Source organism: Hirundo rustica, chromosome 9 (assembly GCF_015227805.2).
Source record: "Hirundo rustica isolate bHirRus1 chromosome 9, bHirRus1.pri.v3, whole genome shotgun sequence".
NCBI classification, from domain to species: domain Eukaryota; kingdom Metazoa; phylum Chordata; class Aves; order Passeriformes; family Hirundinidae; genus Hirundo; species Hirundo rustica.
Genome location: NC_053458.1, coordinates 1,336,746 through 1,354,364, shown reverse-complemented (window position 1 = coordinate 1,354,364; position 17,619 = coordinate 1,336,746). Strand labels below are relative to the sequence as shown.

General features: G+C 55.0%; 1 protein-coding gene across 1 annotated transcript in view; it reads left to right on the top strand.

Annotated features, from left to right (window-relative positions):
• Positions 1–8,620: 8,620 nt before the first annotated feature.
• The window catches only part of SGIP1 (SH3GL interacting endocytic adaptor 1), a 61,436-nt gene continuing 52,437 nt past the window's right edge, over positions 8,621–17,619 (top strand). The window contains exon 1 of the mRNA XM_058421715.1: positions 8,621–8,876. Within this exon, the coding sequence (XP_058277698.1) occupies positions 8,867–8,876 (10 nt within the window). The 5' untranslated portion in view covers positions 8,621–8,866. The remainder of the gene's footprint in view (positions 8,877–17,619) is intronic.

The following is a 17,619-nucleotide window of genomic DNA, read 5'->3' as shown; positions in this document are numbered from 1 at the left end:
CCAATGCCTGAATGCCAGAACCTCCCATGGCTCAATCCCAGAACCCTCCCACAGCCAGAACTCAGAACCTTTCTGTGGCCAAAATGCAAAATCCTCCCATGGCTGAAACCCAGAACCTCCAATGCCCTAATCCCAGAACCTCCAATGTCCTAAACGCAGAACCTCCAATGTCTGAAACCAAAACCTCCCATGGCCGAAACACAGAACCTCCCATGGTCAAATCCCAGAATCTCCAATGCCCTAATCCCAGAACCTCCCATGGCTGCAGTCCAGAACCTTCCGTGGCCAGCCCCCAGGACCTCCCACGGCCAGCCCAGACCCTGCAGTCCCCGTGGCCCCAGCGGGAGCCGTCCCCAGGCACGGGCAGAGGAGCGTTCGGAGCGTTCCCGGTGGCACGGCCACCCTCCGTGGGACGCCTCGGGACCTCGTCCTTCCTGCGGTGGCAGCGGAGGCGACGGGAAGGCGGGCGCCGACAGGAAGCGGTGGCTTTCATGTCCCGGCCTGACCCAAAACAAGCGACTTTCCAGTAAAAAACATCCTGTGCCAGGGCAGGAGCCGCGGGGAGCGGGGCCGCCGCGCCGCCCTCGCCGCGGGTGACAGCGGCAGCGTCCCCCGTGGGCTCCACGGGCTTTCCCTGGATTCGCTGGCCCCGAGGCGAAGTCGCAGGAAAACAAGTGTGGATCTCATCCCCGTGCCTGCGTTCCCACCCAGCGCTCCGTGGAGCAGCCGCTGCCGGGACACCTTCTGTCACATCGCCCTGTCCCGGCAGAAGGGGCTTCAGCCAGAGCATCCCGGGGGATTTTCCCAGCACCTGACCGGGGTCGGAACCTCTGAAACTCCTCGGTGAAAATTCCTCGGTGAAAATTCCTTTCTTAGTGGATTAACAGAATCCCAGAATTGGTTTGGGTTGGGAGGGACCTTAAATCCCATCCAGTGCCACCCCTGCCGTGGCAGGGACACCTCCCACTGTCCCAGGCTGCTCCAAGCCTGGTCTGGGACACTTCCAGGGATCCAGGGGCAGCCACAGCTGCTCTGGGCACCCTGTGCCAGGGCCTGCCCACCCTCCCAGGGAACAATTCCTGCCCCAAATCCTATCTGAATCCCTCCTCTTTTAATTTCAACGATCCTCCCTTCACCCCGACTCTTCCTTTCCACGTCCCTGGGCCGTGGCGGCCGCGTCCTGCCCGCGGCTCCTGGGGATGTGCTGGGATGGGAAAGGGATTATTGGGCTGGAAAAGCATCGGGACTCCGCGGGGGGAAAGCACCAAACCAGGAGGAGCAGCAGCGCTGGGGCTGAGGGTGAAGCTCCCACGCCGGGTGCCCGGGTCCGGGGCGCTCTGTCCTTCCCCTCCCCTCTCTCTGTCCTTCCCCTCCTCTCCAGCCCTGCTCTCCTCATTCCCGTCCCTTCCATGACCTAGTTCTGCCAGGCAGAACTTCCCCGGGCTCCCAGGCAGCTCTGGAGCTGGGAACAGCCGCCTTTCCCTGCTCCTTCCCCGCAGCAGCACCCGGAAAATGTCCGGTGGCTGCTGCACCGCGAAGCCAGCCCGGACCCTTCTGTTTCCCCTCTGTTTTTAGGGTGGAAATCCCAGTTCAGGCGCTGGGAGATTCGCTGGCTCAGGGTCCTCTGCTCGTCGGGGGATGAGGATTCCCCGTGGCTCTGCTTCACCGCCCTCACACCCGGAGCTGCCGCGGGATTGGCGCGGATTCCGATTCCCTCGGCATCGGGACGTGGCAGATGGAGCAGGGATGTGGCGATTCCTTCCCGCTCCGGAGCGGAGCTGGTGGGTGCTGCTCCCACTCCCAGGTCACTTCCAGGGACTCCCAGCAGCTCCTGGTGCATGGTGAGGGGCCCCAGCTCGGGCTCTGCGCCTTCCTGGGACACGGATGCACAGGGATGCACCCGGATCTGTCCCCTCCGTGCTGCCAGCATCAGCACAGATGTCACCCAGAGCCCCTCAGTGACGGCTGGCCTTGTCCCCAAGGACGTCGTTTCCCACCGAGGCCGTGGAGCTGGGATTTTGGGGGAGTTCCACCAGCCCTAAGCCCACCCAGGGGCACCAATCCCAGGGATGAGCAGAGGGAGCAGCTCCAGCCCTTCCCAAGGGTCCCACAGAGCCCCCGCCACTGCCAGGAAACTTCTGACCCACAGGAGTCACAGAAGGGGTGCTGCAGAGAAATAAAATAATAAACCAGCCCTGCTGCTGTTTCCCAGCTCAGCCTGCTCCCCCGGGGCTGCAGCTGGATTTTCCGTGTCCTTTTTTCCCTCCCATCCATGGCAGTTAGGGATGAGCGTGGCCGTTCCGCCCTGAACGTCCCAGCGATGTGTGACAGAGCCAGAACAAGGGACGGGACAAAACGGCCTCAAGTGGCTCCAGGGGAGGTTTGGGTTGGATATTTGGGAAGATTTCTCCACAGGAAGGGTGGCCAGGCATCGGGACAGCGGCTCAGGACAGTGGGGAGTCCCCGTTCCCGCGGGGATTTAAAATCCGTGTGGATGTGGTGCTTGGGACACGGAGCAGTGGTGGCCTCAGGGGGCTCTCCCAACCTCAGTGATTCCGTATTTTCCTGCCCCTGGTCCACAGCCCCGTGTCCCTGTGTTTGGGACGGGGCATTCCCAGGTTCTGAGGAATCTCACGAGGGTCTGCCGGGTGCCGGGAGCGCTTTGGCGGCCGAGGGGATTTGGGCGCCCCCGGCGCAGAGCTCACCTGGAACCGCCGCGGGTGAGAAAGGAGCGAGGACGCGCAGCGCTGACAGCTCCGCAGTCAAAAACAGGAAGGAGCCGGGGGCAGGCGCACAAAGCACGGATTTTATCGGGGCTGGAACGGGGCCGAGGGCTCCCGGCACCGCAGCTCCCATGGGAAGGGGAGATGGGGCTCCCAGCCCGGCGCTGGCGACACCGGAGGGACACGGGGGTGGCCGGGAAGGACAAGGCCGGTGCTGGCCCAGCTGATGGCGTTTGAGACGGGTTTGGGCGTTTTAGCTCTCCCAAATGTTCTTTTTGGCGTGACACGTGATATTATCAAGAATTCCCATTCCCGAGATCTCCCTGTCCCGGAGCCCTGCCCCTGGCGCCGCTCTGCTGAGGGAATTTCTGTCCCCCCGGTGCGGCACCGGCCCCACCTGTGTCACCGCGGGGCTGGGGACAGCGGGGACAGCAGCGCCGTGCCCACGGGGCTGCAGGGGGGGAGAACACGCGGTGCCTGCACATCTGCCCGGGCCCTGCACAGCTGCCCGGGCCCTGCACAGCTGCCCGGGCCCTGCACAGCTGCACAGCTCCATCTGCCGAGCTCCCGGCGCTGCACAGGGCGCGGGACGCTCCGGGGCCGGGAAGTGTCCCGGGAATGGGGAATGTCCGCCCTGGGGACACGGCGGGGACACGGCGGGGAGAGCAGAGCTGGAACCCGGCACAACTGGATCCCGGCACAGCTGGATCCCGGCAGAGATGGATCCCGGCACAGCTGGATCCCGGCACAGCTGGATCCCTGCGTAGGTGGATCTCTGCGTAGATGGATTCCAGCAGAGATGGATCCTGCACATCTGGATCCCCACACAGCTGGATCCCGGCACAGCTGGATCCCGGCACAGATGGATCCCGGCAGAGATGGATCCCCGCACAGCTGGATCCCGGCACAGCTGGGGGCAGAGGCTCCGGGGCTGCTCTGGGGATTCCTCTGCCTTCGCTGCCCCAGCTGCTCCCCCCGGCTCTGCCCCGTCCCCATCCTGTTCCTTTCTCGTGTTCATTTTAAGATTTCGATGTCCTTCTTCAGCAGCAATGAAGCAGAGGGGCCCAAAGGTGACCGGGACCGCACCTGAAGATTCCTTGGATTGGAACCAAAGGCTCCACTGGCGTTCCTGGAGCTCTGCGTTCCGTCAGGGCAGAATTTGCTCCTCTGGATTTCTTTGTACAGCTGCGGATTTTTACCTAAAGGAGGCAAAAGCTCCCTTCCAGTCCCAGGAATCAAAGCCCGTGGGAATGGTCTGGATGAATTCCCGCAGCTCTGAGCCCCAGGCCGGCTCGGGGGGGGCAGGGGATGGATCCATTCCCATCCTAAAGCACATTCCAGGCCGATGCCCCCAGGGATCCAACCCAAAATGGGCTGGGAAATGTTTTGGGTGAGGCACGAGGTGTGAAGTGGGGGCGCGGCCCCCCAAGCCTGCACGAGGATTCTGCCAGGGTCCCTGAATGCCTTTTTTCCCCAAAAAAAAAGTAAAGATCGATCAATTCTCAATTTTCTGGATCAGCCCCGGGGCAGCTGCAGCTCGTCCCCATCGGGGGCGGCGCCGATTGCTCTGATTAGCGCCGCGTTATCAGGGCTGGGGGTGAGGCCGGGCCTGGAGCAGGGGAGGAGGAGCAGGAGGAGTTGGGATCCGCTGTGGGGTGAGCAGCGATGTTCCTTTGGGGTTTTGGGGGCTGCTGGTGAGTGGCGGTTCCTGGATGGGATTGGAGCAGGAATCCGGCGGCAGGAGCAGCTCCAAGGGGGGCGTGGGACCCTTCCCCCCTCTTCCTCACCTCCGGCTCCCTCAAAGGGGCAGCGCCGGGTCTGGGGGGGTTCAGCCCCTCCCGAGCGTCCCCTTGGTGTCCCCGGGCCCTGGGCAGAGCCGCTGGCGCGCCGGGGGTTTTAGGGAATTCCTGCCCGGCCCCAGCCCCGCTGTGACGGTGCCATCAGGGAATCGCTCGTTCCAGGGATGGACTGGGCTCCTCTGGGATACTCAGTGCCGGCCTGGGCCGGGGGTTTGGGGGGTGCAGGGGGCCCCCAGAGCCGCCCTGGTGCGGGGCAGAGGGGTCAGGGCTGCAGCTGCGATCCCGCTGCTTCCCTGGGGAGCTCCTTCCGCGCTGGGATGCGGCCGCTCCGCCCGCGCCTGCCGCGCTGAGCGTCTCCATGAGAAATTCCTGTTTCCCAGCGCTGTTCTCCAGCTCTGCTCCTCTCCCTCCCGTGTCCCGGCGTGGGGGCTCATCCCTCGCGTCCTCCTGGGATGGAGGAGGCTCCGTGTGCCTGGGAAAATCGAGGATTCATGGGGCAGAAGGGATGGGAGTGATGGAGCTGGGAGCTGCTCCTGCCCTGGGCACCCCTGGCATGAGCCGGGGGCTGGCACGGGCTGTTCCCATGGATTCTCCAGCCCTGGGATGAGCTGGGATTGCTCTCGTGGGTTCTTCAGCCCTGGGGTGAGCTGGGGGCTGGCAGGGATTTTTTTTTTTTTTTTTTTTCCCCATGGATTCTCCAGCTCTGGATGCTCATGAGACGCTTTGGCTGCCCAAAGCACAACGTGGGGCTGCCCCAGGAGAGTTTGGGGTTCCAGCTCTTGGGGTTCAGCCTCCCAGGTGGTGCCGTTGGGTTTTCAGGGCCTGGGGGATGGATTGATCCCCTCTGTGCCCTCCTGAGCTCGTTCCTGGGGGTTCTCCCCTCTCCCAGCCTCCTTCCCTGCTAGGGAGACCCTTTTTGGAAGGAATGCTGTGGATTGGCTCCAGGGAGAGCTCCGAGCCCCTGGCAGGGCCCAAAGGGGCTCCAGGAGAGCTGGAGAGGGGCTGGGGACAGGGAACGGAGGGACAGCACACAGGGAACGGCTGTAAGCTGGAAAAGGGTGGGTTCAGATGGATATTGGGCAGGAATTCCTGGCTGGGAGGGCGGCATTCCCTGGCACAGGAATTCCCAGAGCGGCTGTGGCTGCCCCTGGATCCCTGGCAGTGCCCAAGGCCGGGTTGGACACTGGGGCTGGAGCAGCCTGGGACACTGGGAGCTGTCCGTGTCCGTGTCTCCTATAAACCCCGATTTTACAGGGAAAGAGGCCAAAGGCTGAACTTCCCGAGGCATTCCCATCCCCATCCTGCCGCAGCTCTGGCCTCTCCCAGCTCAGGGCCGAGCCCATCCCGCTTTAATCGCGGCCCATCCGAGGGGGCGTGGGGCCGCGCCAACACCCCGCGGCCGCTCCTGATGCCGGGGATTTGCCGGGGCCGCGTCCTGCCCGAGGATTGGGGTTTTATTTAGCAAATCCCGTCGCTGCGCGGGGCCGCGCTGCCCCGCCGCCGTCACATGGAGCCGTGGCTGACTCTGCCGGCGATGAGTAATGCGCTCCGTGACTCATCCCCTGCCTTCTCATTCGGATTTCTTTTTATTATTATTTTTTATTTATTTTTTTTTAAATCTCCAGGCCCCTCCACTTGGTTTTCTTGCCGGTGTCGCCTCCGGGGGCTGCCGGAGGTTTCCAGCGCTTTTCGTGGGAATTGCCCTCGGTGGGGTCGGGAGGCGTTTGGGAGTCAAACTGAGGGTTCCAAAATTCGGGAGGATGGGGTTTGGCGGCCGCTGCCCTCCCCAGGGATGTGGGAATGCTCTGGCAGGGACCAGGCTCTCCCTGTGCCGCCCGGATTTTGGGAGGAGCCCGTTCCAGGAGCAGCTCTGTGGTGTGTCCTTGGCTGGCTTTGGCCTGGCCCCACGGCAGGAGGGGTCTCACGAGGCTGAGGTTTCCCTGGATGGATCCAGGGATATCCCGTGGATCCAGGGAAAGCTGGAGCTGCCTGGGATGAGCAGCAGCCAAAGGATTCCCAGGTGCGCTGGGGAGGCCGCTCCAAACCCGGCGCTGAAATGGGGAAATTTGGTGAAAAGGGGTTTTTTTACACGTGGCCTGGCCTGGGAAGGGATCTGCAGGGATATCCCGGCTCTCCCGGTTTGGTTAGGGAATATCCACCCTCCGGAGCTGTGGGAAGGGGGCACCGGCCCTGTCCTGGACCCCGCAGGATGTGGGATCACAGAATCCCCAGATTTCGGTTTTGCCTTCCGCAGGGATTGCTCCAGGCCCTGTCCAGCCCGGCCTGGGGCGCTCCCAGGGACGGGAATTCCGGGGCCGTGCAGCCGCTCCATGAATTTCTGGGTGGGATTGGCGTTATTTCGGGGCGCCCAGGAGGAATTCGGGCACGGAAGTTTCCCGTCCTTCCCCGTGTGCCAGCCTGGCTCCTCGGGGTGTCTTAGGGCTCGGGGACAGTGGGACAACATTCCAGGGGTTGTGCTCAGCCTGGGATTGCAGCCGGGATTCCCGAAGGCACCGGGCCGTGCTGGGAGCGGGGCGGGCGGGTCACAGGAGCTCCTGGCGGGGATTAAAGGAACCATCTGCTGGATAATCCCGTCCCTGGGGCCGCTGCGGTGGCATTTCCCACCAGCCGGGATGGGCCTGGACACGGGCTCCTGGCCCCTCTCTGATTTATCCAGAGCCTGGGAGGTGCTTGACTTCTGGAATTATATTTTTTAGTGGGAGAAAAAAAAAAAAAATTTGTTTATTTGGGGTTTTTTTCTTTTTTTTTCTTTTTTTTTTTTTTTTTTCTAGAGAAATTATATTTTAACGGGGCAAAAAAAAAAAAAAAACAAATTGATTTTCATTCATGCAAAACCGCATTTTATTTTTGTTTTATTTCTTTCAATGGGGGGGGAAAAAATGATGCGGGCATGGCTCCCGAGCAGGGAGAAACCCTGCGGAGCCCCTGGGGATGATCCTGAAGACGCTGACGCGGGCTGAGCGGCGCACGGGGGGAGTTTTCCATCCCCGCTCCGCGGTCACGTTGAACAGCCACACTCGCCAGCGCCGGGACGCGCGGGGTGTCCCCGGAACGCCGCTGTTGCGCCCCGCGGGCCGAGGAGGGACAGCGGCAGCTCCTCCAGGGACAGCTGCGGCCAATCCCGGTTTTTCCGGGCTGTCCCACTCGCGTGCGGCTTGGGATGAGGATCCCGGGGATCCTCCGGGAGAATCCTGGGGGGGGGTTAAAGCGCCTTTACTGCCAGGGAAAAAAGAAAAAAGAAAAAGAAAAAAAAAAAAAAATCAGCCGGACGTTGGGAGCAGGTTTTTGCCAGGAGCGCTGTCAAATCCCGAGTTTTCTTGGCTAAACCGGGCGGGATCCCGATAATTGGGGCTGAGCTTCCCCTCGGCCCCAGCGGCGGCTCTGGAACAGGTTGGGAAGGGGGCGAGGGACCCGCATCCCCCGGGGGGGCTCTTCCAGGGGGAAATGGGGCCGGGAGTGGCCGAGGAGCGGGGACACGGGGCAGGGTGACAGGATGGGGACAGGGCAGGGTGGCATCGCGGGGACGCAGAGCGCGGCCCGGCCGCAGCGCTCCCCGCCGCCTCCCCGGCCCCTTTTGTTCCGCGCTCCTCTTTCCCTTCACGCGGGATTAATTCCCGGGAGCTGCTGGAAGCAGCCGGGGAGAAATTTCTCCCGCATCCCGCTTTTCGGGGCCGGCTGCCGGCGCCGTGACGTCAGCGATGGATGGTGGCAGCGGGAGGAGGCTGCCAGGAGCGCCCGGCGCTGCCCGGCTCCATCCCCGCGCTGCGCCGCCTTCTCCAGCCGGGATCGATCCTTGCCTTTTCATTTCCTTCCCCGATTCCCGGCCCCGCACGCTCCCAAACCTGACAGCGGCCGGGAATTAATCGGGCGGGCAGCAATAGGATTAAAGGGAGGGGAAGTGCGTCACGAGGTGCGGGCAGGGGGGGTTCTGGTTTTTGGGGAGAGCGGCGGTGCGCGCGGGGAGGGAAAAAAAATTGGGGGGGGAAAAAAAAAAAAAAAAGAAAAAATCTGGGAAATAGGTTGGAGCGTTCCCGGGGGGTGTGTCGGGAGCGAGCGCGCATGTGAGGAGCGCGGGGCGGGAGGCACCGAGCCCGCCTCGTCCTCCCTTTCTCCGAGCATCCTCCGCGATGCCAGCCTGGAGGTGATACAGGCGCAGCAGCATCCATGGCCTGCCCCTAGCCGCGGCATTCCCGGCTCTTCCTCACCCTCCTCCTCCTCCTCCCCGCCGCCCGGGAAGCGCCGAGCGGGGACCGCGTTCTCCCGTGGGTTGTTTTTTTTTTTCCTCCAGGCTCCTCGGAAAGTGAGGAATGCGATTCTGCCACCATGATGGAAGGTAGGTGATGAGCTGGTTTGGAGGGGGAGGCGGCGAGCCCGCGCCTGGGGCGGGCGGGGGGGGGGGGTTCGAGCCTTTCCTAAATAAATAATAACCTTAATTAATAATGATAATAACGATAATCGCGCTAACGACCCGATCAAACGCCGATCCCCAGCAAGCCGAGGCTCTGCCGAGGGCGGTGATATAATCCCGAGCCCATCGGGTTATTTGCAATTCCATCCCCAGCCCCGCGTAGGCAGCTCGGGGCTGCGCGAATTCCCGGTTTTCCATGGAGCTGCCGCTTCCTCCCAGCCCAGACCCGCCTGGATCCGTGGGGATTTGGGTGCCGGAGTCGTTGTTTTATCCCGTACGCAGGATGGAGCCGGGGGTGCGCAGCCGGAGCACGGGGTTCGCTGCTTTTCCCTGCGCGGATGAGCATCGTTTCCTTGGGAATTGCAACTTGAGATTTTTTTTTTTTAATTATTATTATTATTATTTTTATTATTTATTTTTTCCTCGCCGTGTCGCGGTGATGCAGCTCTGGGGAAGGAGATGTTGGATTGGGATTTCTCGGCATAAAAAAAAAAAAAAAGGGAATGAGGAGGGAATATGGGCTCCAGGCACAGGATGCTTCAGGGAGCCGTGTCTGATCCGGTGTGGGAAAAGCCTCTGGGCATGACAGGAATTTTATCCTCTGTCGCCTGTCTCGGCCGTATGTAAAGCTCTCCTTCATTATTTATAATTTTAATTCCTTCTGGAGCGGGGCGCGGGGAAGGGACGCCTTGGGTTTAATTATATTTTAGCGGAATGGAGGCTCCGGGGCCAAGGAGAGCAAAATATCTTGAATTTTGGGGGTGGATTTCTGGCCCGGTGGCGGTGGCAGCAGCAGCAGGGCCTGGCTCGGTGGAGCCGCTTCCAGCCCAGGGAGCTTCCCGGGATGACAGGCAGAAATTGGGCTGCTTCCCGGAGTATCCCTGAAATCTGGGGCTGCCCGAGTTCCCCGGGAGAGGCCTCGGGATCCGTGGAATTTTGACGGGTTTAAAATGTTTCCCCGGTCTGGGGGATTCGGGAGTGGCCACGGCCGCGTGTGGGCACACGGAATGGCCATTCCCAGGACGGGCTCTGGACCATTTGGCGAGGAGGAAATGAGTGCTGCCGTCCTTCAGACGCCGGGAAAAGCTTTCCCTGCTTTCCTTGGTGCTGATGAGAGTCACAAGCAAGAGAGGTTTTAATTTTAGCCCGTGACATCAAACCCATCCCACGGCAGGAGCGGGTCACAGCGGGGAAAATGCCATCAAAAACCCGGCTTCTCCCAAAATCCCAGCCTTCACCCAGGAATCCCTGTGGGTAAATTGGAGTTGTCTCCGCTGTAGGCCTTGGCTGGAGTTATTGGTTCGGTTTGGAGGCTGCTTGGGGGAAGTGAATTGGGATTTTTGAGGCTTTTTTGGGAATTTTGGTTTTAGGGTTTTTTTTTTTTTTGGAGGGTTTGGTTTTGTTCCTTGAGGAATTTGGCCTGGCAGGAGGTTTGGCTGCTGGAGATGGATCCAGGGCTGGAGCATTGGGCTCTGGCAGAGCTGGAATCGCCTTCCACGACCCGGTCACACGTGGAAAAAAATTAAATGCTAATCATAAAAAGGGAATTATTAAACAGCTTGAAACATTCCCCAAGCGGTTGATGCAACCCTAGGACAGAAGCTGGAAAATGGGAAATAATTCCTGGGGTTTTTTGAGTTTTGAGATAGTTGGAAATTGTTTGGATTTTTGGGGGAGTGGAACTTCAATCCAAGATCCCACAGAAACTCTGGCCCCTTGCAGGGGGGGATTTATTTGATATTAATATAATTAATCCGAGGGCTTTAACGAGCTTGGCTTAACTGGAGCTGAAACTCCTAAACCTAGGCGAAGCACTGAGGGCTCCTTGCAGTGATGGCCTTAAAGGGGTTTAATTATTCCTGTAATTAATTGTTTAAATTATTGTTTAATTACTGGAGCCTTGGACACGGAGCTGGAAGTGGAGGCAGGACCTGGGGCCACCCATGGCCAGCAGGATGGAGCTGGCTCACGGCTTCTTTCCGAATCCTTGTCCTTGGAAAAACAGAGAATTCCCTTCACTGGGAACAGATGAGCGATTTTTGCTGGATATGGATGTTACGCTCAATACACTGAATATTTTTTTTTTTTCCGTTCCTCTGGGAGAAAAATGTTTATTTTTCACGGATGTCTGAAAATCCCCAAAACCCCCCCAATTTTGGGAGATCTTTCCGGAGCCCAATCCCTGCTGGAGGACACCGAAGGTGTCACAGGTGCCTCCAGCAGCGGAAATCCCTCCACCTCCGTGGAAGGGCGGGATGACGTCGGGAACGCGGGAACATTCCGCGGATTTGTTGTTCTTGGCTTGGCTCAGCCGGGTGGGGAGCAGGGCTGGGATGGGGATCCAAGCCCCCAGAGGGTTTTGGTTTTTTTCCCACCGCGCGTGGAAGGAGAGGGGCTCGGCCGCTCCCTGGGATTGCGAAACGCTCGGAAGCGCCCCGGGGGTGAGCGCCCGGGCACGGAGCGGGTTCGGCTCCCTTGGGAACCCTCTGTTGGGTGCCGAGGGCGTCTCCTGGAGTTTGGGAGTCGCTGCTCGGGGAGGAGCCCCGGGATGTCGGGAAGACGGGAGCAGACGTGGTTCCGGTGGAGAAGGCCATTCCTGCTTTTCCCGGAGGCTCCTCCTTTCCCCGTTCCTCCAGACCCCAAAAACGGGGAGAAGCCTTCCCAGAGTGGGGATTTCCCTGAATCCCTTCAAACTGGGGAGTTTCATCACTCAGGGAATTCCCATGGGAATGTTCTGTGGAAGGAGTCCAAGCCCATGGCAGGGGTGGGATGAGATGGGATTGAAGGTTCCTCCCAAACCATTCTGGGATTCTCTGGTCGCATCCAAACCAGGGAAATATTTCTGGAATCATCTCTTATCCCTGGTGGTCTCTGTTTTTTTTGGGTTGCTGGGCCCAGAGGAGTCAATGGCAGATCCAGAAAAAATCCGTTTTGTTGGTTGAAAATCGACTTTATTTTATTTTCAGGTGGTCTCGTTTCAGTAAATCTCATTTGAGTGTGCTCGGGGCTGTGTGCAGGACTCAGCAAGGAAATAACCGGGGGAAATCTGGGATTTGAGGGAGCGGATTTGGGGGGTTTGGGATTTGAGGGGGCGGATTTGGGGGGTTTGGGATTTGAGGGAGCGGATTTGGGGGGTTTGGGATTTGAGGAGGCAGATTTGAGGGGGTTTGGGATTTGAGGGAAATTGGGGCTTTTCTTTGTGAAATTTCCATCAAACCTGCTGGTGGCTATCATAAATTCAGGCATGGATGGAAAACCATCCCAGAAAATTCCCAGAACACCGAATCAGGACCTGATTTTCACTGGATTTCCCAGTGTTGGGGGTTTTTTTCCCCCCTCTTTTCCATGCCCAGCCTGGGAAATGCTGAGCCTGATCCAGGGATTTGGCTCCTCCTGTATCCCAGGATGGGCTGAGGGTTGGGGACATCCCACCACTCTCAAGACCAAAGGTGTCTTTTGGGATGTTTTGGGGGGAATTTCTCTGGAAATGAGGCCTTGGAAGAGGAGTGGGAAAAAGCCCTGGAGCTCTCAGGTTTGGGGTTCAGAGAAAAAAAAAAGGCAAAATCTGGGAAAAGGAATGTGGCAAAACCTATTTAAAAAAAAAAAAAAATCAAAAACCAGGGCAAAATCTGGGGGGGAAGAAGAGGGGAAAATCCCGAAAAAAGAATGGCAAAACTCCTGCTTGGGATGAGCCCAGTTTAAAACGTGCTCTTGGGCATCGGGAGCTGGAGCCCAAACGCAGGAATTTGGGTTTTCCTGCCAAGGCAAGAATTTCCTGAGTGATTCACCCGCCTCACTCGTGTTTTAAGGATTTGGGGAGAAAAAAAAAAAAAATTCCAGGTGAAGTCAGGTGCTCCTCGCCTTGGACTTCCCCCAGCGCGGGGTTTTATTTGTTAAAAATGTGGATTTGGGTGGGAATCTTGCCCTAAATGTCGATGTTGAGCCCCCGGAGCTGTTGGAGGTGTAAAATGGGATTTACCCAGAGTTTGTGGCAGGGATCCCGATTTTGGGATTGGAGAGGAGGAATACGAAGGAAAATGGGATTTATCCAGAGTTTGTGGCAGGAATCCAAATTTTGGGATTGGAGAGGAGGGATATGAAGGAAAACGGGATTTATCCAGAGTTTGTGGCAGGAATCCTGATCTCAGTTTTGAGAGATGAGGAATATGAAGGAAAAAGGGGATTTATCCAGAGTTTGTGGCAGGAATCCCAATCCCAGTATTGGGAAAGGAAGGATATGAAGGAAAATGGGATTTATCCAGAGATTTTGGTAGGAATCTTGATCTAATATTTGGATTGGAGGGGAGGAACACAAAGGAAAATGGGATTTATCCAGAGTTTGTGGCAGGAATCCTGACCCAGTGTTTGGAATGGAAGGATATGAAGGAAAAGGGGATTTATCCAGATTTTGTGGCAAGAATCCTGACCTAATATTGGGAGAGGAGGAATATGAAGGAAAATGGGATTTATTTAGAGTTTGTGGCAGGAATCCCAATCCCAGTATTGGGAAAGGAGAAGTAGGAAGGAAAACAGGATTTATCCAGAGTTTGTGGCAAGAATCCTGATCTAATATTGGGATTGGAGAGGAGGAACACGAAGGAAAACGGGATTTATCCGGAGTTTGTGGCAGGAATCCCTTGCCGATGCTGGGATTGTCGGGGCTGAACACGAAGGAGGACTCGGGAGGGAACGCAGAGCTCCTCCCCGGAGCAGTGACCTGGAAGTGTTGGGACGCTCCAAACCTGTCAGTCAGGATCCATCCGCCTCGGCACGGAGGGCTGGCGTTTGCCTCATTCCCATTTTCCCATTTTCCCTGCCGGCTGATTTATTATTTTTTTTTTTTTTTTAACTCATTTCTTCAACCCCAGGCCATGCATGTGATTTTTTTTTTTCTCCCCCCCAAGGTTTTGAGGGAAAAAAATCCAAAAAAATCCCTTGAGTGGGGCGCAGGTGGATTTTTAGGGAAGGAGCTTTTCCCAGGAGCACAAAGTGTGGCCCTGTTTGCTCTGCCAGCCATTGAGGAGCTCAGCTCTTTGTTGGGAACCAGAATTCCCGGGCACTTCCGAAGGGTTTTCTGCTCGGGCTGTGGGAATGAAAGAGGATCGAGGCTGGAAGTGCTTCCAGCTGCTGGGCTTTTGTACTTAATGGCTCCATTTTTGCAGATTTTTTTGCTATTTTTAGTTTCAGTTTAGTTTTAGGTGTTGGGGTTTTTTAAATTTTTATTTAATTTTTTTCCTTTTTAATTTCAGTTTTTCCTTTTTAATTTTAGGGGGTTTTCCTTTTTAAATTTAGTTTTTTCCTTTTTTTTTTTTTTTTCCCTTTTTAATTTAATTTTTTTCATTTTTAAATTTTTTTCCTTTTTAATTTTATTTTTCCCCTTTGTAAATTTTATTTTTCCCCTTTTTTAGTTGTATTTTTTTCCTTTTTAGTTGTATTTTTTTCCTTTTTAGTTGTATTTTTTTCCTTTTTAGTTGTATTTTTTTCCTTTTTAGTTGTATTTTTTTCCTTTTTAGTTGTATTTTTTTCCTTTTTAGTTGTATTTTTTTCCTTTTTAGCTGTATTTTTTTCCTTTTTAATTGTATTTTTTTCCTTTTTAATTGTATTTTTTTCCTTTTTAATTATTTTTAATTTTTTTTTCCTTTTTATTTTTTGCCATTTTGGTTTTAATTTGGTTCCATTTTAACTTCTTTTATTTAAATTTTTTTCAATTTTAATCCCCGGAGCCAGAGATTTTGGGGATGTGCTGAGGAATTCCTGCCCTTCTCCCACAAACGTCTCCTCCCCTGTGCAGGAAGTTTTGATTTGGGATTGGGAAGGGGAAATCCCCCAGCACATCCCAGTTTACACTGGATTGGTGCTGACAACGATAAGAATGTTTAAAAGCAGATTTTTAAATCCTAATTCTTCTGGGAAAAATTCCTTGCCTGGCCCAACCTTGGAAAAGCCCTTCTGGAATTGGCACTTTTTAATTTGTGCTTAAATTCTGATTTTTTTGTGTGTGTGTCAAATTCTTTTGAATTTCTTTTTTAGGCGATGTATTGAGGGGGGTAAAAAAAAAAAATCTTAAAATTCTCCTCCTGCACATGGTCAGGAAGATAAAAAAACCCCAAGCTGGGATTAATCTGTGGAAAATTGCAGGAATTTTGGGATAATTTGGAGCAGGGAGGACGAGGTTTTCCCGGCCTTGCTTCGGGTGCGTCGAGGATTTCGTGCAGCCCCACAAATAAATTAAATAAGTACATAAAATAATTCTTCACGTTCGATTTCTGGGCATCATTAAAGGCGCGTCTTGCTATTAGAGTTAATATGAATAATTAATTAATAATTAATAATTATAAAATCCTGGAATGGCTTGGGTTGGAAACACCTTCAAGCTCATCCCATTCCAGGTCAGGGACAATTCCCAATATCCCAGGTTATTCCCAGCCTTATCCAGCCTGGCCTTGGGCACTTAAACAGCCGTAAATTAATTAATGCAATTAATAAAATAGATAATATAAAATACTATAAAAATCTACAAAACACTATAAAATACAATATTAAAAAAATAGAAAATATAGACGAATAGAAAATTAAAATGTAACCATATAAAATATCCTATATAATTGATATAGTTATGTAATTGATACTGATTATACTGCACAATTAATTAATATAAATATATATATAAAAAAAATTAATATAATATAAATTAATGCTTTGGGTTTACCTGGCTGCTCTCACCTGGAGAGGATGGGAGAATCTCCCTCAGCTCAGGAATTAAACCTGGCTTTAGTTTTCAGTCCCAGACTCAATCCCTGCTGGAGAATCCAGGCGCCGCTGGGGCGGCGGGAGCGGGATGGGCCTGAGGAATTCCAGGGAAGGGTTTGGGTGCTTCGGGTGTAAATCCTGGTTTTTCCCCAGGAAACGGGAACTTTGCAGAGGTTCGGGATGCTTTCCTTTGCTGTGACAGCCCAGGTGTTCCCCTTACCCACCTGGAAAACTGGGAATGGGAATTCCTGGAGCGGCCCTGAGGGTGGGGTGGAGGAAAAGCCGGAGCAGGCGAGGATTTGAGGTGGGGTTTAGCAAATCTTTGCTTTCCATACTTTCCACACCCCCCAAATCGGTGCTTTTCCCATGAATGCCGTCAGAGCCACCACTGGGAGCTGGTGGAGGGGATGGAATTTGAGGAGGGAGACTCCTCGGAAAACAGGGCTGGGAATGGCAAAGCCTTGAGTAGAGAAGGAGAAATAAAAACGCTTCCGGTGGGATTTTTTTTTTTTTTTTCATTTTTATTTTTTTTTTTTTTTAAATGACAGGTACCGACAGGGGGTTTTAATATTGATTTATAGATAACGACACGTTTTCACACGCTGATACGGCGAAGGGAAGGGAGCTGGGAGCTCCCAAAATTCCCCAAGATTCCCTCTCCGGGTGCGATTTGGGAGCGCATCTGGCCGGGCTGTGGCTGTGCCAGGCGGGGATGAAAGCCACAGCTGTGTCCGGGCAGAATTCCCTGGCAGCCCTGGAGGGGGGATTGTCCATTGGGATTGTCCCGGGGGGATTTCCCCCGGGAATTGCCCCCCCCCGGCCCTCAGCAGGGATTTGTATCCTTCTGCTGCTGGATATTCCCGAAATCCTGCAGGGAATTGCTGGGATTTCATTGGGATTCATCCCGCTGGTGCTGGATATTCCTGAAATCCTGCAGGAATTTCATTGGGATTCATCCCGCTGGTGCTGGATATTCCCGAAATCCTGCAGGAATTTCATTGGGATTCATCCCGCTGGTGCTGGATATTCCTGAAATCCTGCAGGAATTTCATTGGGATTCATCCCGCTGGTGCTGGATATTCCTGAAATCCTGCGGGGAATTGCTGGGATTTCATTGGGATTCATCCCTCTGGGGCTGGATATTCCTGAAATCCTGCAGGGATTTCATTGGGATTCATCCTGCTGGTGCTGGATATTCCTGAAATCCTGCAGAGATTTCATTGGGATTCATCCCTCTCGTGCTGGATATTCCTGAAATCCTGCAGGGATTTCATTGGGATTCATCCCACTGGTGCTGGATATTCCTGAAATCCTGTTGGGATTTCATTGGGATTCATCCCGCTGGTGCTGGATATTCCTGAAATCCTGTTGGGATTTCATTGGGATTCATCCCAGTGGCGCTGAATATTCCTGAAATCCTGCGGGGATTTCATTGGGATTCATCCCTCTGGTGCTGGATATTCCTGAAATCCTGTGGGGATTTCATTGGGATTCATCCTGCTGGTGCTGGATATTCCTGAAATCCTGCAGGAATTTTATTGGGATTCATCCCGCTGGTGCTGCCCTGGGTTTTTATGGGAATTTTCTCCCCATTCCTGAGCTTTGCTTTGGGCTCCGGCCTCGCCCTGTGTCGTTTATTCCATTGGAATGTGGAATATCCATAATTCCCGTGGCTTGGGTGGTGTTTTTGTGGTACTCCCACATCCCGGGAATATTCTGCAGCTGGAATCTTGTCCCTGGGGGATCTGAGCTCAGCTCTCCTTGCAGGGTGATTGGGGGTTTTATACCTGGCTGTATTTAACGCCGGGGAGGTTTAGGTTGGATTTTTGGGAACGTTTCTTCATGGAATGGGTTTTCCAGGCCTGGCACAGTGCCGAGTCTCCATCCCTGGTGGGATTTGACCCCCTGTGGATGTGGC